The sequence below is a fragment of the Scatophagus argus genome, chromosome 13 (genome assembly GCF_020382885.2).
Source record: "Scatophagus argus isolate fScaArg1 chromosome 13, fScaArg1.pri, whole genome shotgun sequence".
Taxonomy (NCBI): domain Eukaryota; kingdom Metazoa; phylum Chordata; class Actinopteri; family Scatophagidae; genus Scatophagus; species Scatophagus argus.
In genome coordinates this window covers 13913593-13929542 of record NC_058505.1, presented here as the reverse complement: position 1 = coordinate 13929542, position 15950 = coordinate 13913593, and the positions used below count along the sequence as shown (strand labels likewise).

Genomic DNA, 15950 nt, shown 5'->3' with positions numbered 1-15950 from the left:
AAGCTGACAAATATTCAAATGGCAGAATATTCTATGTATTTTCCTTCAAGTGCGTGACAAGTCCTCAAGAATATTGTCAACTGAAGTGAAATTTTTTCTAATATCTGACAAAACATGAAATGGGTTTTTTACTTGACTTTTCATTATTTGGTAGCATGAAGGCCACATGAATGCTAATGCAAGCAGCAAAGTTATTTCAAGACAGCACATGATTATATTAGCCTGGGAGTCCTAGCTATGTGTGTGCATATGTCTTACTTTTTAGCCATTCTAGCGGTCAGTTGGTCGGTCCACCACTTAATCCAGCCTGAAATATCAAGAATTACTGTATTGGTTGCCATGAAATTTAATTCAGACGTTCGCGGTCCTCACAGGATGTATCCAGAAGACTGGTGACTTTTCTTCTAGTCCAATGATGGCTTTTGTGATATTGAGTGAACTGTATTGAAATGTATTGTATGGGTTGCCATTATACTCTGTACAGACATTTATTTGTTGTTAACCTTGGTGATCTGCCATCATCTGGTCAAAAGTTCCATTTGTCCAACCCTTTTCATCAGCCTCAGCTAATTAGATGTAAATGTTAGCATGCTTACATGCTAAACCAAGATGGTGAACATTGTAACATTACACCTGCTTGTTAGAATTATCTTTGAGAGCATGGTAGCATGCTGATGTTAGTATTTACTTTAAAGTGCTGCTTTGCCTAAGTGCAGTCTCACATAGCTATTAGCAGGGCTTCACTCCTAGTCTTGTTTAATGTCTTTATCTGAGAACTTCTACATTATAATTCAGTTAAAATTTCTGAATTTTTATAGAGCTTGTGTCTGTGCCACCTGTACCAACCAAGTCAGCTCTGTTGTAGCCAACTATAGAAATCCAAGCAAAGAAATGTTTTTGGCATCGCTGTCTATGCCAGTTAGTGAAAGAACATATTTATTGCATCAGAGGAACTCCTCCACTCATCTACAGTAAAAGACCATCACAGTGCCGGATGGAAAAGCAACATCCAGCAAATTTGCCTCCCCGTTCCATCATTACAATTCACAGACGGAAAACTTAAAAGATAGAAAATCTCTCCAGGGTCAGCAGGAACATCTGTGGTGTGTGTGTGTGTGTGTTGTATTAGTGGACACATATTCCTGTAGTTATGGGGACAAAAATCTGTTAACACAGTCACATTGTGAGGACCCGCCTTACATGACTGTGTGTGTGGTCGCAGTCAGGACTGGTTGACATGGCCCCACATTTGTTTGTGGCATTTCATGATTACTCTGTCCCCACAGCACTGAAGGATTCCAGGCTGGATGAAGTATTTGTTTGACAGAGGTTAGAGTAATGGCTAGTCATTGGTGGAAAGCATCCGTGCGCAAGTCTGTTACCCTTGACAAGCATTTCATCTCTTCACTTGCCAGACATACACACACTGCGTTAGATTTCAGCAGTGAGACGGAGGACAAATGCAGTTTTTCTACACCATTACTCTGGTTTTCAATTCTATTCACAACTTTATCGTCCCTCAAGGAGAAATTCATTTGGCGTCACAAATCTCATCTCCATCAGGAAGTCATGCAATGGCTGGTTAGTGATGGAACTGCTAAGGCCGGCCGCCTGTGTAGCACATAAATAGGATTTGTTCACCAATATACAAAGCCTCAGAAATCTGGGTGTTTGATGAATTTTTTGGGTTAATGGCCATGTAAGTTGTCAATAATTTGGCTGCATTTTGTGTTGTGAATAGACTGTCACTAAAGACCACAGACCAAACTGGAAGGAGTGTGAAATGTCTGCTAATCTTCCACAGATGATCTCAGTGTTGTTGCGGAACAGTTGTGAGATAATGAGCTCTCGGTGGACGCCATATCATGTGACCAATCCAGACAGGTGATACCATGGCAGCATAAATTCTCAGGAGAAAGCTGCTTCATGGGCAAACACAGTATGTCTTCAGGAAATTAATAGGCAACTCCCAAAGGCAGCAGAGATATTTTACATAAGAAAAGAGTATAAGAGGGATTGCTTCCGGATCGCAGCATACTGCAGATCAGTACTTGTGAAGCAGTGTAGTGCTGTGCCAGATGTATGACGGTATTTTGAATGTCTGTTATGTGCTTGCAAAGGATGATGATGTTCATTATATAAATCGATAGAAGGATGAATCCACTCGAAGTCAGTGAAGTCATTCCCATTGCATAATTCTATATGAATGATCAATCAATATGAGGTCATTAAAAAAGAGCACTGTGTTTCTCAAGGCTGCTGTTATCATTCTCAAGGTGCACTCACCGACATACCATGGAATCTGCTATACACAACCTGGCTTTGTCTTCTAAATGATGTGTAGGTTTTGCTAAACAGCTGAAACAGGGAGGGGAAAATGACTGGCATGTCTCATTAATGAAGTGCAGTTGAAATATGATGATGGCTGGGGTGATGACAATGACGTCCATGAAGATGAAGGTGTTCTCTGTTGTCAGGGAGCCTTAGTCCTGCTCCAGGAGAAGCTCATTAATTGGCTGCAGTGTGTCTTGGCTGACAGGGTCTTTGTAGCGTGTGTGTGTGTGCGCTGCTCAATGGACTTTTAATCATTCATTTTATTAAGAAATAATGGTGGAGCTTTGGAGGATGACAGCCACACAGGAATCTGGATAGATAGATAGATAGGTATTTGTTATGTTTCTCTTTAAAAAAATGATGGGAAAAAAAGCTTTTCACACCTTTTTACACCCTTCTTATCTTCACAGTGCCATAAGTGATGCATTGTCATCATTAAATTATTATTTACTCAACTAAATTATTAATGATATTAGTAATTACAAACTAAATAATGAATTAACCCAAAAAGAGCAGAACTTGGTGAGCAATAATTCATTCAAAATGCATTTATCAGTAGTACTTGTTTTTACATAAACAAGGAACCTGTGTGGCTTAGGAATGAGGGATTGTGTCCTGTGATTGGACAGTTTACTCAGTTGCTTCTTGGCTCATATGTCGGAGCTGGTTATCAATTAGGGATGTGCATGCAAGTGCATAATTATGTGGACATCAGTATGTATATACAGTTCTCTCTCCCACTAGGATAAGAGACTGGGCCAGCCTTAGATATGCTAATTGGATAGTGAGTTGACAAGGACTCAACCATCAGCCTGCGCAATGAGTTGCTGCACAGAAGATCGACTGCCTCTGAAGAGCCAGCGGAGAGAAAGAGAGACAGAGAAAGAGGGAGGTCGCTGAGAGAAATTACAAGACGTGTTTGGCTGTTTTTGAGCTCCGTGCTGTCGTTTCAGTCGAGTGAACATTGCGTAGGCATCTTTATGTGGACATGTGCGCATCTTGTTGTTCCGGAAACTTTAACCTGTCAGGTGAAACACTATCTGCAAAATGTCAATTTTTCTGCATGAAAAAAAAGCTGTGTTTTAGCTGGAAGACATTGCATTTTTTGGCATTACCCTAAGGGGTTTGAAAGAGGCTTATGAGCCAAAAGGGTTGAAAAATTGACTCAGCTCATGGAGGAGAAAGTAATCCTTCAACTTATTTGAAAGCATGAAAATTGTCGAAAATGAAGCTGTTAGGTTTGTGACGCATAGCTCCATTTTTATACCAAATTTGGGGCATGTCTTAGCATATAGACTGTTGACATGTTCACATTCACGCTTATGTACCTTGACTTTCTTACCTATGTTAAAAAAGAAATATTATGCACAACATGCAGCTGTTTTCACAACTGAGAATTACATCCAAAAGGGCCCTCAATTTTCAAAGCAGTATCTTAAAGATACAAAAGTATTTATAGCATCACTGTGCTATTCTTATCCTTTTTAAAACAAGATTTTACATTCGGGACCTATACTATCAGTCTTTTGTTCAAGGGAGCATAAACAGTTGGTTTGTGAAAGTAGCACCTCAGAAAGCAGGTGGCACTACATTAGAGTTTAATTAAAGAACCATTAGTTGTTAAAGTAAAGGTTAGAGAATAATGTAGTATAATTTAATGAAATTTAATCAAATATTGTATGACATGATAAGACTGAATTTTTCAGATAGCCTTCTTACTGGAAATGTTAGATTAACCCTTAATCCCAGCAGCACAAACTGTCACTTTCACTTAGCCTATAAACACTTTTACTGTGTGCTCATGTCCTCAAATAATCTGCACTATATGTACTTTTATACCATTTGGTAATACGTTTCCTGCTTAGCGGGAGCCAGTCCATCTGTTGCTGTGCTCATCCGAGGCCGATGCATCCATTACTGGATGCCTCTTTCTAGCTGTGTTGGTTTGTCTGACCTTGGAGCCCCTTTAAGATGTGTGGGTGTGCATTTGCCGCACTATTGTCGAGCTGCAGCTTTGCTATGTCCTAGACATGCAGAGATTGAGGTCATAGGGAAACTTAGCTTGATGATTTTAGCACATGAGGATTGAGGAAGGAGAGGGTTTCTGTCACACTTCCCTCCTCACCCCTCCCTTTGCTCCTCCATCACAAATTCATGTGTTACCTCGGCTATGAAATGCAGCTATGTTCAAAAACTGAGTTACGGGCAGGATATTTTAATGGGGAACAGTAATCCAGTAGGTGAAATGATAAGTGTACTGCAGTTGTATTGATGTGTTGATTGCTGTGCTATGTGAAAGTCTGATAGCTTCTTCATTACTGAACAAAGGGTCACATAGCAAGAATGTGACCGCCAACTGGGGCTAAAATAAAGGAAATTAATGTGCAGAGTTGAATAAATTGTATCCTCTTGCCTAAGCAGAAGTTTGTCATTCTAGTGTCTTTAAATGCTTTGTGCACACGTCCTCTACCCTGTTAGCTGCAGGTGATCAGTTAATTAAATTGTGGCCTCAAGCAAAGCTCATGCTCCCTGCTAGAGAAAGCCAGAGAGAGGACGTGGATAGAAGTTTTTAATTCTGTTTTCACATGATCTTATGAAAGATATTTTTATGATCCAGATATCATCATTTAATGATAATGAAAGAAAACCATGCTGGTTTTTTTGAGGATCACATAAATATAAAATAATATAAAATAACTTCCTACAGCATACGTTAACATAAGAGACGTTTGAAAGTGCAGTGACTCACCCTCTACCTAAGAACAAATAATAATGCTTGAATAAGGTTACCTTAAAATGGCATGAGGTGAAAACAAATCAAGGTTGACACATTAAATAGTTACGAAGAATAAATAAAAAATGATCATAACAGCCAGAATCCTACATTCCTGATGGACTGATCGATGAATGTGTGACATTTCAGCAGTAAACCTTTTGATTGTGAAAACATAAGATAAATATTTACAAATATAGATACTGTTTCCAAGAGTCATATTCACTTAGCTGTGTGATTTGAAACTCAAATGGCAAGCTTCTGACCAGCAATGAAAATCTGTGCTAATGTATGTGAATGTTGTCATGTTTTATCAGTACTTCCCATGATGAGACTGTTTATAGAGATGTACAGCCATAGTCCTAGTTCCAGCATTATGCAGTGTTAGGCAAGACTAATAAAGATTTTAGCTGAGGCACCCAAATCTCCACATTCATTGATATTCAGGGCAAAGAATCGCAGTATTTGAGTGACAGGTGTGTTTCCTTGTTAGAACCTCAGATAGTTTATTTCCTCTGCTAAAAATGTAACCAGGGCAGTGTAGCTCATGCCTGCAGTCAGCTGTGCTTCATCCTGTGCTTCTGATCCTCAACCTGTGTGTGTGTGTGTCTCTGTCTCTCTGTCTGTCTGTCTGTCTGCCTGTGTGTCTGTGTGTGTGTGCTCATGCATGTGTGTCTGTATATTTGTGTGTCTGTGGGCTATGTGGTTAAGACAGAGAGAAGGGAAGTGAGTGTGCCAATCTCCCCCATGATGCTTTGCCATCTGCCATGTTTGTGTGCATGTGTTTTTGTGTGTGTGTGTGTGCGCCTGCCCATGCAGCCCTGAGTGTTATGTGCCTATGGTGTCTTGGGTCATAGACAACGTGAAGTAATATCATCCCCAGCCCCTCCTTGCATAATTCCTACTCCAAAGTTATCTTCTCCAAATTTGTGCGCAAAGTCATGCATAATTCAAGACAGGTTATTTTTATGTTCAAAAAGTAGTTTATAGCATTAAAGTTTACAGTCATTAGTAATAATGAGAAAGAGAATGTAATTTTGTTGTTTCCCCCTAAAAAAACTCTGCAGTGCATTGGAGAGCCATGGATGTTTTTCTTCCCATGTTCACATAAAATATAAATAAAAGTAAGTTTTTTGATCTTTTTTTTTTATTTATTTATTTATATTTTTTTTTTGCTGGAACAGGTCCCCCAAGCGTCACAACACACATTCAGCATTTGCTCACATCACTAGATCCAAATAAAGGCTAGAAAATAAGAAGAATACCAGTTTCCTGTCAGGTGTACTATCTCACAGCTAGCATGGTGCTACAGGAAACAGATCTGGTCTTTCTATGAGCGCTCGTAGCCTGTTGTCATGGAGACAGGCCTTGTGAGATCGTGTCAACCCACTTGTGGCGAAAGGCATCATGGGTAAGGGAGGGGGGGGGGGGGCTGAGAAAAACAAAACATGTCATCTTCCAAGGGCCCCAACGGAGCAGGGGCAGGTTGGATGCCACCTAAACAATGTTATTTCATCAGCCTGATGGAGCACAATAACTGGTGTACATTTCACCACCTGAGCTATGGTGTCATTAGCTGCTTCTCTGCAATAAATAGCACATGTATCCCCATCAATCTATCTGCCTGGCTGACCATCTGTGTTGTCACGCTGCAAAAAGGTAATAAGACCAACCCCTGCTGTCTTCTCTCTGGATTCTGAGCCAAATGATCAGGGAGAGCAGGAGGGAGCTTTAGAGACTGTAGGTAGGCCTGAGTCATAAGAATATTCAATCTCACAATGTTCACGCCTTATAATTCTAACTCTGTAACAAGAAAAGTGCACAGCACAATCTCTTTCTGCATTTCCAGAGAGGAGATGAGCATGTCTGAAAGCAATAAATACCATCAGCGCAAGCTCAGACATGCCCAGACCGGCCTGGTCTACTGCTGCATCTGTGTGTATCTGTTTTGGCCTGCTCTCTGTCTGTAGGATGCTCTAAGCCCTTTTGTTTGAACTGTGTCAATGGACCAACAACAGCTGGAGCAGCCGGTGCAGGGCAGCTGGGGAGAGGAAGAGGATTTGGATACAAGCAGGGGTTAGAGTGTGTATAGAGAGGCGGATGAATGATAGGGAGCCAAGGAGGAGATGGCAGCAGAAGAGGAGAGTCTAACAAAGGAGGTGAGGAGGAGAGGGGTGTAGGGAGGGGATGAAAGTAGAAGAGGAGATTTCAGGAATACAGCGACTAATACAGGAGTGAGATGCAGTTAAGATTAAGGATTAGGTAGAGGGTGAGCCACTGCACTGGAGGTAGAGCAGAGAGGGCTTTGTCAGCAGGTGAAAGACAACAGGGAAGGGTGGATAAATTGAGAATGATAGATAGGGTTAGACTGAGGTCACAGAGAGATATAAAGACCCCAGCAAATCCACCACACAAGGCAGAGGAAGCAGACGTTGCAACATGCAAGGAGCACCTAATGTTTAGGTGGTCGCGTGGTGGCTCCACTCAGAGCAGAATTCCTAGTTAGATTAATGGTGGCAAATTGAGTTTCCGTAAGAGGAGAATTTACTTAACATAATGCCAATGGTGCTTGAATGAGCTCTGATCTGATTTCTCTTATCACATTGTTCAACTGAAAAGGGGACGCTGAAAGCTTTTCTATTCAACGTCTATTACGCGGCGTCAGATAAGACGAGGGCAAAGCGATGCGAAAAAAAAGCCTATATCAGATAGACAGCCATGTTTTCAGATGAGCTATTTTTAGTGTAGTAACTGGCAGACAGTAATGTGTTTGAGCAGGTCATTAGCTCAATAAGTGGTTGGAGGAGTCTTTGAATATGTAACTCACCAGAAATGTCTCTTTCGTTTAGCAAAGGCGAGTAAGGGTCGTACGTAATCTCTGCTTCTCCATATCTGCCTGTGTATGTGGGGATGTCAGGGTGAAAGTCTGCTTATGGGTGTTTGTGCATTTTTATGTGGCAATCATAATGTGGCCCTTCACATGTGAATACATATTATGTCTCCCCTAGAGTATGCATCTTATCCTGTACCGTTACTTTAAGATTGATGTGTGTGTGTGTGTGTGAGATATATGACAGGTTAACAAAGGCTCCGTTCTCATTTGGCCTCCCCACCTCTGTTCTGACACATCAGGCAGAGGGGCAGGGGATGGGAGCACTCAATAGGACTGTGGAGTTATTGACTCTCAGACGGGGAGCTTCTGCACAGCTTGTCTGAACGTCTGTTAGCGAACAGAGCTGAATTATGTCCAGACTTCCAGTTGTGTGCGTGAGTTTGTGTGAGACAAGAGAGCAAAATATAGGGATTAACGGGGTGAAAAAGAATTTTGAATTGAATTTTGCTGCATTCCTACTGACCCTTCAATCCTCTTTGTTTAAGTGTTTTCCATTACTGTGGCACACTTGGAGTGTATTATTCCATTAACACTTTTATGTGCCACCAGAACAGTAAAATACTAAATGCTAAGAAGGAATTAGGCCAGAGCTAGAGTGAAATGAAATTATTAGGATGTATGAGTGGGGGAAAAAAAAACTCTTAAAAATGTATCATTGCAGCTCATTTCACGGCTCACTAGAAAAGGAGACTTATTAATACTGAAGCAGTACGCTGAAAACTATTTTGGTCTGTTTCTTGTCTTAATTGTTGAGCAGTTGATCTATTGTTCTGGTATTAGTTCAGTCAGAGCTGGACTGCTTGAGCTGTTAATCCCAAGTTAGAAGTGCTCTGGCTAAACCAAAAGACCTAATCCTACATTAGCATAAATGTGTCTTTAATTTTCTTCATGAGGATGTTCTCTCTACATCTGTATGAATTATTGTATGTTTTTCCTCTCCTCCTCATGGTGCACTGACATTTTCTCTGCGACTCTAAATGCAGAGCGATGAATCAGAGATTGAATACGCCTTTCATTCGTTTCAGCTGACCTTCTTTTGTGTGTGTGTGTGTGTGTGTGTGTCTGCAGAGTGCCTATCCCTGTTAAGTGAAGCTCGAATCTCCGTCATCTCCAACCAGCCCACGGTGGTGCCATGCCTCTGCCCAGGAGGACAGTTGGAGTTCTAGCCCAGTCCAAGAGGCCTATCCTGGGGCTCCGCCTTAGCTCCTCTCCCCTGTGTTTCCTGCTGCCATTGATTATTCTGCTAACCAGCCCTTTGAGCAGCGTGTGTGGAGCACTAGGTATGAAGATCTCTGTCTGTCTGTTTTCTTGGCTAGTATGCTAGTTATCGATCTCGCTAAATGTGAAAAGTTCATCACCAACCACATTTTGTACAGTGATATCTATCTATCTATCTATCTATCTATCTATCTATCTATCTATCTATCTATCTATCTATGTGTGTGTGCTGGCAGGCTGTGCCTGTCGTTTTCTTTCAATTTCTCACTTGAATGACAACTGGTATATTGTCAGCAGTAAATGCATTATACAAAGGTGTGAATGTATGTGAATGCGTTTGTGTGCATGCACAGACTTGTGTGTGTGTGTGTGTGTGTGTGTGTGTGTGTGTGTGTGTGTGTGTGTGTGTGTGTGTGTCAGAGTGAAACCAGGCCTGTCAGTGCATCATGTCTGGAGTGTGGTGTTGTTAATGTGTTTTGATAAGCCGGGAGGTCCCATCAGCATGTTCCTCATCATCTCCTTGATTGCAACATTTCCACAGATTTCCTGCCTCAGTGGTCCACACACACACACACACACACACACACACACACACACATGCTCAGACAAAACTCAGCTGTCACTGCTCTGAAAATATAACCAAGCTGATTTTTTTTTTGAAAGCATACAGGGTAAAGATGGAGACAGCAATTCTCAATGTTCAGAAATGTGTAATGTATTGCAAAGTGTTTTTCATTTCCAATTTGTATAACCAATTTGACAAGACTTGCGTCACAAATGAAATATTTTTATGTTCACTGAAGAGGCAGAATTACACAACATACAACTTTCAGTTAAAATGTTGTAGGACTGAAGAGCTCTGGCTTTGGACCACCTACAGTGTATCTCTGCAGAACAGATAGTGCTGTGAATTAGTTCCAGCTCCCGCATCTCTCTAGCTATCCTCAGTAAAGGAAAACAGACAAGAAAAGAAAAACATCAGATTGAGTTGTTCTTTTTTCCTCCATTAACAGGATGTTTTGCATGGCTGGTAAATTAGAACGAAGACATTCAACCATAGATTTAAATTCTAATTCCCTCCAAACATCCAGGCAAATGTGTACAAGCTGGCAACAGCAAATTTTATTGCTCACTGTTTCCCCTGCAAACTGATCCAGTATTAACCTCCTACACTGCAGATGTACAGTATTTGGCTGTTGAATAGAATTCAAGTTTACTGAAAAGTCACACAGAGACAGAATTCTAAATTACCCAAAGGTAATTCCTTATTTGTGAATAAGTGTTTTCACATTAAAAGGCACCTGACAAAGAAAACCACTTATTCTTAAAAACATCTGCATAATGGTCCTGATTGCCTCAAAATTCTTATTTATTGACCTGTGTATATGATGCTTTTTTGACAAACTTTAAATTCTTTTAAGTTTGTCTCACATTAAGTGAAGATCCCCTAACAAGACTTCAGTGGTGAATTCCTCATATCAGGCCACTTTCTGTTTTTTGGAAAATTGTTTTAAATCAATTTATTAGTAAAACAAAGAAATAAATTATTAAATTGTGATGTTACAAGAAACTAAAAAGCACTCCATGTGTGTGCAGATTCAGTGGCTCAATTCAAAGCTCTTCCTCGTTTTTGAAAATGAATAAATAAATGTCAGCCATGACAGTTTTCCATTTCCGTTTTGAATGTTATGCAAAATATGTTAAATAATTCTCTCATAAAAATGAGCTACATTTAGCTTTCAAACACAGACAATTTCAAAATCATGCAAATGAAGTTAGGAGTAATTCCTTCTTGTGTCCAAATTTCTCATTGTTGTTAGAGATGGGCCCATAAATCATCTTTACAAAACCATTTTTCATTCCCAAAACTTCTTTGTACCACAGAATTATTTCTGTTGCACACATTTGTCTTTGAGATGCAAACAGACTTGACAGCAAAGACACACAAACAGGAAGAGATGCATTATTAAAAGTGGCTTAAAGGCTTGTCAGACCACAGCTGCTTGCACTTAATACCTTTGCTGTAAGTGATGTTTCTTTAAGGCCGTAGATTACGCAACGTTTCACCAGGAGTTACACTTATTTCCCCAAAAGAACAATCCCAAAATGTCAAATTAAACTTTTATTTCTTTAACTCTAAGTCTGATCATAGTCTGACCTCGATCAGGTCTCCAAATCCTTTTTTTGTTGAAATAACATGCTATAGCTACTCTATTATACCATACCTGTTGGTCCCTGTCATATCTCAGCATAGTGGTCAGTCAGTCAAATGATTATAGGTGAGATTACAAAGGTGTTTCATAAAAAAGGACCAGTGGTAGATTGGTGTTAGACCTGTCTGGTTCAGTGAAACCTACTATTGGTCCCTCATTTTCCCAGCAGTTTTCTAGAACCATCCAATCACAACAAGTCTACATTCATTGCAAATCCATCCAAAGCCACTGCCTTGCAGGGCTTTTCCCTGGCTTTCAGAAGAGGCTTAAGTAGTAACATTGCCAGTGGGGTTGGTTTTGCACAAGGATTGGTATTGAAGCACATTTAAGAGAACACAGTTTTGGACTCAGCATAAAGCCACTGAAACCCATGTAGAAGCCCTAAGAAGCACATGAAATTCATTCATAATCCTATAGCCAGGAGAAGATAGCTGGACTTTTGATCGTTCACGTTCTCCTTTGGCAGGGTTAAAGGGCAATTTGCTCAATTCTCTGTCTGTCTTTTTAAGAGTCTAAGAGGCAGGAAATATCCTGCTCTTGACTCCTAAAATGGTGGGCATAAATTTGCTCTGATTGTCTAAACTGAACCAGCTTTTGACTCCTTCCTGTTGAGGATTAGAGCGTGCATAAAATGAAGCTATGCTATTTCTAACATTCAGGGTGGGTATTTTGGAGGAGCAGCACAACACAGCAGGCACTGGACCAGTCTTTTGACACAACATTATTCCAGCTACTGTCGAGGCATTGTAGTTAATCTCGAATGCTCTCTGTGTGACTGTTAGGCAGTGGAGTGAGCAGGAGTGGGAAGATGAGCAAACATACTTTAGATTCTGCTAGCAATTACTTCATTGGGCAGTTTTTTTTTTGTTTTTTTTTTATCCTGTTCTGTCTTCAGAGCAGAAGTGAATCAACACAGTAGAACCTCACCCACCTAGACTCAGGGGGAGTGGGAGGAGGGATCCAGGTTGCTATGGTAAGGGTCATCCTGACTTCACCCTGATGGATAGCAGTGATTCTGTAGCTGAGGAGGAGTTAAGCTTGGCGCCATGGCAACAGGCCACAGACAGATAGCACGGGGTGGGAGCATGAAGTTGTTTGATTGTTCTGACTCAGCCACTGTGGAAAAATATAGGTTCAGTAGACCTACTGTTGGCTCAATATCAGACTTGGAAATTGCTATTTTTCTTACAGTAGGCAACCGCTGCACTTTCGCATCCCACAGATGCATCATAACAGACAAAATTGTTCTCTGCAAATTCTCCCCTGAGGCAAAAGCCTGAAATTAACACAACTACGTTTGTGTAATCATTGCATGTCTCAACATCATCAGACTTTGCAAGTGCAAATCCCCTATAGCTGTTGGTGTGTGCAGGGCCAAAAGAACACCTCTGGTATTAATACATTTAAACCAATTATATGCTGTGAATTTGCAGCCAACACTTCTCCTACCTGTGAAACACTTGTGTGTCATGACAGCCTGTGCTGCCTGCAGTACGACATTAGCCTGCCCTGGAGGAAGCAGACAGAGAGAGAGAGAGAGAGAGAGAGATGTTCCTCTGAAGCCCAACCCCATCTTTTATTTATGACCCACAGGAAGTCCTTCAGCATGTCCTCTAGATGATACTCAGGAAGTAAGCACAACATGCAGCCATCAAAGCACAAGTCAGCCCGACCAGTCACTGACAGTGAAATGGGGCGTGGTCAGCAGGGGGTTGTTGCTCGTAGTGGAGTCAGTTTGATGTCCTCTGGGTGTAAGGGTATCAATTTTCATGTTTGTGTTTTTATTTATTTATTTTGTTCTCTTTTATTCCCCTCTTGCTCTCCCTCTCGCTGTCTCTCAGCTCCCCCAAAGTTCACCAAGATTCCCACAGACCAGATCGGAGTGTCAGGGGGCGTGGCATCATTTGTGTGCCAGGCCACTGGCAATCCCAAGCCGGTCGTCTACTGGAACAAGAAGGGCAAGAAGGTCAACTCCCAGCGTATCGAGGTGGTTGTCACAGTGCACAATGGTTAAGTCCTACTGTAGAAGCATGAGAAATACAAAGCAGTACATGCTTTAATAGAGATGTATTTATAAACAAATGTGTACAATATGATTATTACTTTGTCTAGATTACTCTGTATGTGTAATATGTATAGTTATTACTTTGTTTGGGATCACATAAAAACACACAGCATATTGTGATAAATTCACGATTGAACAAACAAGACATAATATGTTAAGAAGTTAGCTTTAGAGATGCTGATATGTGGAGTTTTTAACATTTAATGAGCCAGGCTAGCTGTTTCCCTTATTTCCAGTCTTTATACTAAGCTAAGCTAATTGCTCCTGACTTTAATGCCATGAAGAGAAGAAGAAGAGACATCTGAGTGTTATCAGTCTGCTCAGCTGATTTTCATTAAGAGAGCTAACAAGTGTATTTCCCAAAATAAAAATTTGTTTAAAATATTCATTTGACAAAATGTTTCAATCACAGGTTGCAAGATTGAATAATAGTACAAATGCAATTCATGGAAGTAAATGGATCAGAAATTGACAACTAGAAATATGAAGCACATTGCAAAATAAAATACATTTTATTTAACAAATGCACATATTGCTGTCCCAAACTATATGCTATGAAGCACGTAGCTGTTAATTCCTGCAACTCAATCACGTGAGAGGCCTGACTGTATGTCAGTGCATTAATATGACCTAATGGCTAGAGACCATTAACCAGAGAACCTACATTCAGCTTCCCATGTTTGTAAGTATCTTTCCTGCTGAAATGTCCTTGTGCAAGACACTGAATCCCTTTCAGCTCCAGGAACACAAGCTGAGCCTGGTCCCGTGGAAGGGAGGGCAAGTAAAAAAAAAAAAAAACCTTTAGGAGATCAATAAAGTATTAAACTATATTTTTTTTATCACATCATTACTGTGAAAAAAATACTATTTTAAGTTAATGATAAACAACATTACATTTTAATGTTTGCATGTGTTTACGCTGCTGTGACTGATGGGTCTTCTCCTGTGGTCCTGTGGCTGTCCAGACTGTAGAGTTTGATGAGGGTGCAGGTGCTGTGCTAAGGATCCAACCGCTCAGAGCACCCCGAGATGAGAACATCTACGAGTGTGTGGCACGCAACAGTGAAGGAGAGGTGTCTGTCACTGCAAAGCTGGCCATTATCAGAGGTGAGACACAGAACTTTCCCCATCTCTCGCTCCCCCTCTCTCTCTCTCGCACACACACACACACACATCTCCATCCTTTTCTACTTGAGTGCTGCTTTCCTTTCACGTGCACACACCTGATTTCAGCCGTCGTCCCCGGTTCCCTGGGCTGTCAGTTGTAGATGTGGCAATAGCCGTGCCACGCCCTGCCTCTCTCAGCAAGCTGCAGTCAACTGTTCTTTTTATAGTCCCTCCTGAGTGCGACCGAGCGTGATCTGGCCACAGACAGGGCCAGCTAGCGTGCTAGCTAAAGGGTACTTTAGTGTTCCAGTTTGCTATAATCACTGTGCTTCCTGGCTAGAGTGAAGGTGTTAATCTAATGTGCACTGCTTCCTTGGAGGGAAACTTATCTAATGCGGTGTTCAAACATGCTATGCACTGAAGTTTTAGCATGTGGCTTCAAGGCTGGGATCTGAGCACTGCCCAGCACAGCAGGAAAGGATGAATAAATAGAGAGATGGCTGCTCGGGCTGTTACTACATGAAGAAAAATCAGGGGATTAGGCCTCAGTTTGGCAGACAACCCATTTCTGCCCAGGGACATTGAGGAAGAGGAGCAAGAACGAGAGGAGGTCGAGGAGAGGTGAGAAAGAGTGTGATGGAGGGTGAGGAGGCGGGGCTACATTGGGTTACACAACACGATGGCATGAAAGAAAGAAAGAGATGAAATGGGGTGTCGGATGCTTGGTGGAGGGGGTGTAAAAGCGCAGGAGAGGGATGAGGACTGTGGAGTTGGCAGGGCTGTGAGGTAAGCAGAAGGTGTGTAGCCCAGGGAATAGACTCATGTCCATCTGTTACCTGGTCCGTCATCTCGGCACACACAGCCCCAGTCTAAAGCACATTACCACATAAGCTACTCCTCGAGGGCAAGCCTGGTGTGTGTGTGTGTGTGTGTGTGTGTGTGTGTGTGTGTGTGTGTGTATGTGTATGTAGCCTTGAGTGTCTGTTCCTGTTTGTGTAAACTTTTCTCTAACCGAGGTCTATGTACCGTAACATCCCCCATCCCCTCTGTGACAATAGAATCAGCTTTCTTTGATTCATCCTTATCTGCTGATGTTCTCTGTGCCGTCAATAGAATAAAAGTCTGCAATTCAAGAAACAATGTTTCTTCAGACTAATTTTTTCAAAAACTGAATAAGGAGACAGTTGCCCCTGTGCATGCCATACTGTTATGTGTCTCAATGTTTTATATATCATTGGGGGCAATGTTGAAAATCATTGAGCAGGGCTGTTTTATGGCAATTTGATAGGTTTTCATATGATTTTTAGATCAGTGTAATGAAATACTTTAATTTTTAGGCATTTGAGT

The 15950-nt window shown here is 41.3% G+C and overlaps 1 protein-coding gene across 10 annotated transcripts in view; it reads left to right on the top strand.

Annotated features, from left to right (window-relative positions):
* LOC124069122 (receptor-type tyrosine-protein phosphatase S-like) overlaps nt 1–15950 on the top strand; it is a 64397-nt gene that overhangs the window by 4640 nt on the left and 43807 nt on the right. For 5 of the 10 annotated variants that reach the window (XM_046407914.1, XM_046407912.1, XM_046407913.1 and 2 more), the window contains exons 2-4: nt 9069–9280; nt 13273–13418; nt 14462–14603. In XM_046407914.1, the coding sequence (XP_046263870.1) occupies nt 9133–9280; nt 13273–13418; nt 14462–14603 (436 nt within the window). In that variant the 5' untranslated portion in view covers nt 9069–9132. Of the gene's footprint in view, nt 1–6346; nt 7267–9068; nt 9281–13272; nt 13422–14461; nt 14604–15950 lie in introns of those variants that run through there. The other 5 variants (XM_046407909.1, XM_046407911.1, XM_046407907.1 and 2 more) reach the window with 2 other exon arrangements.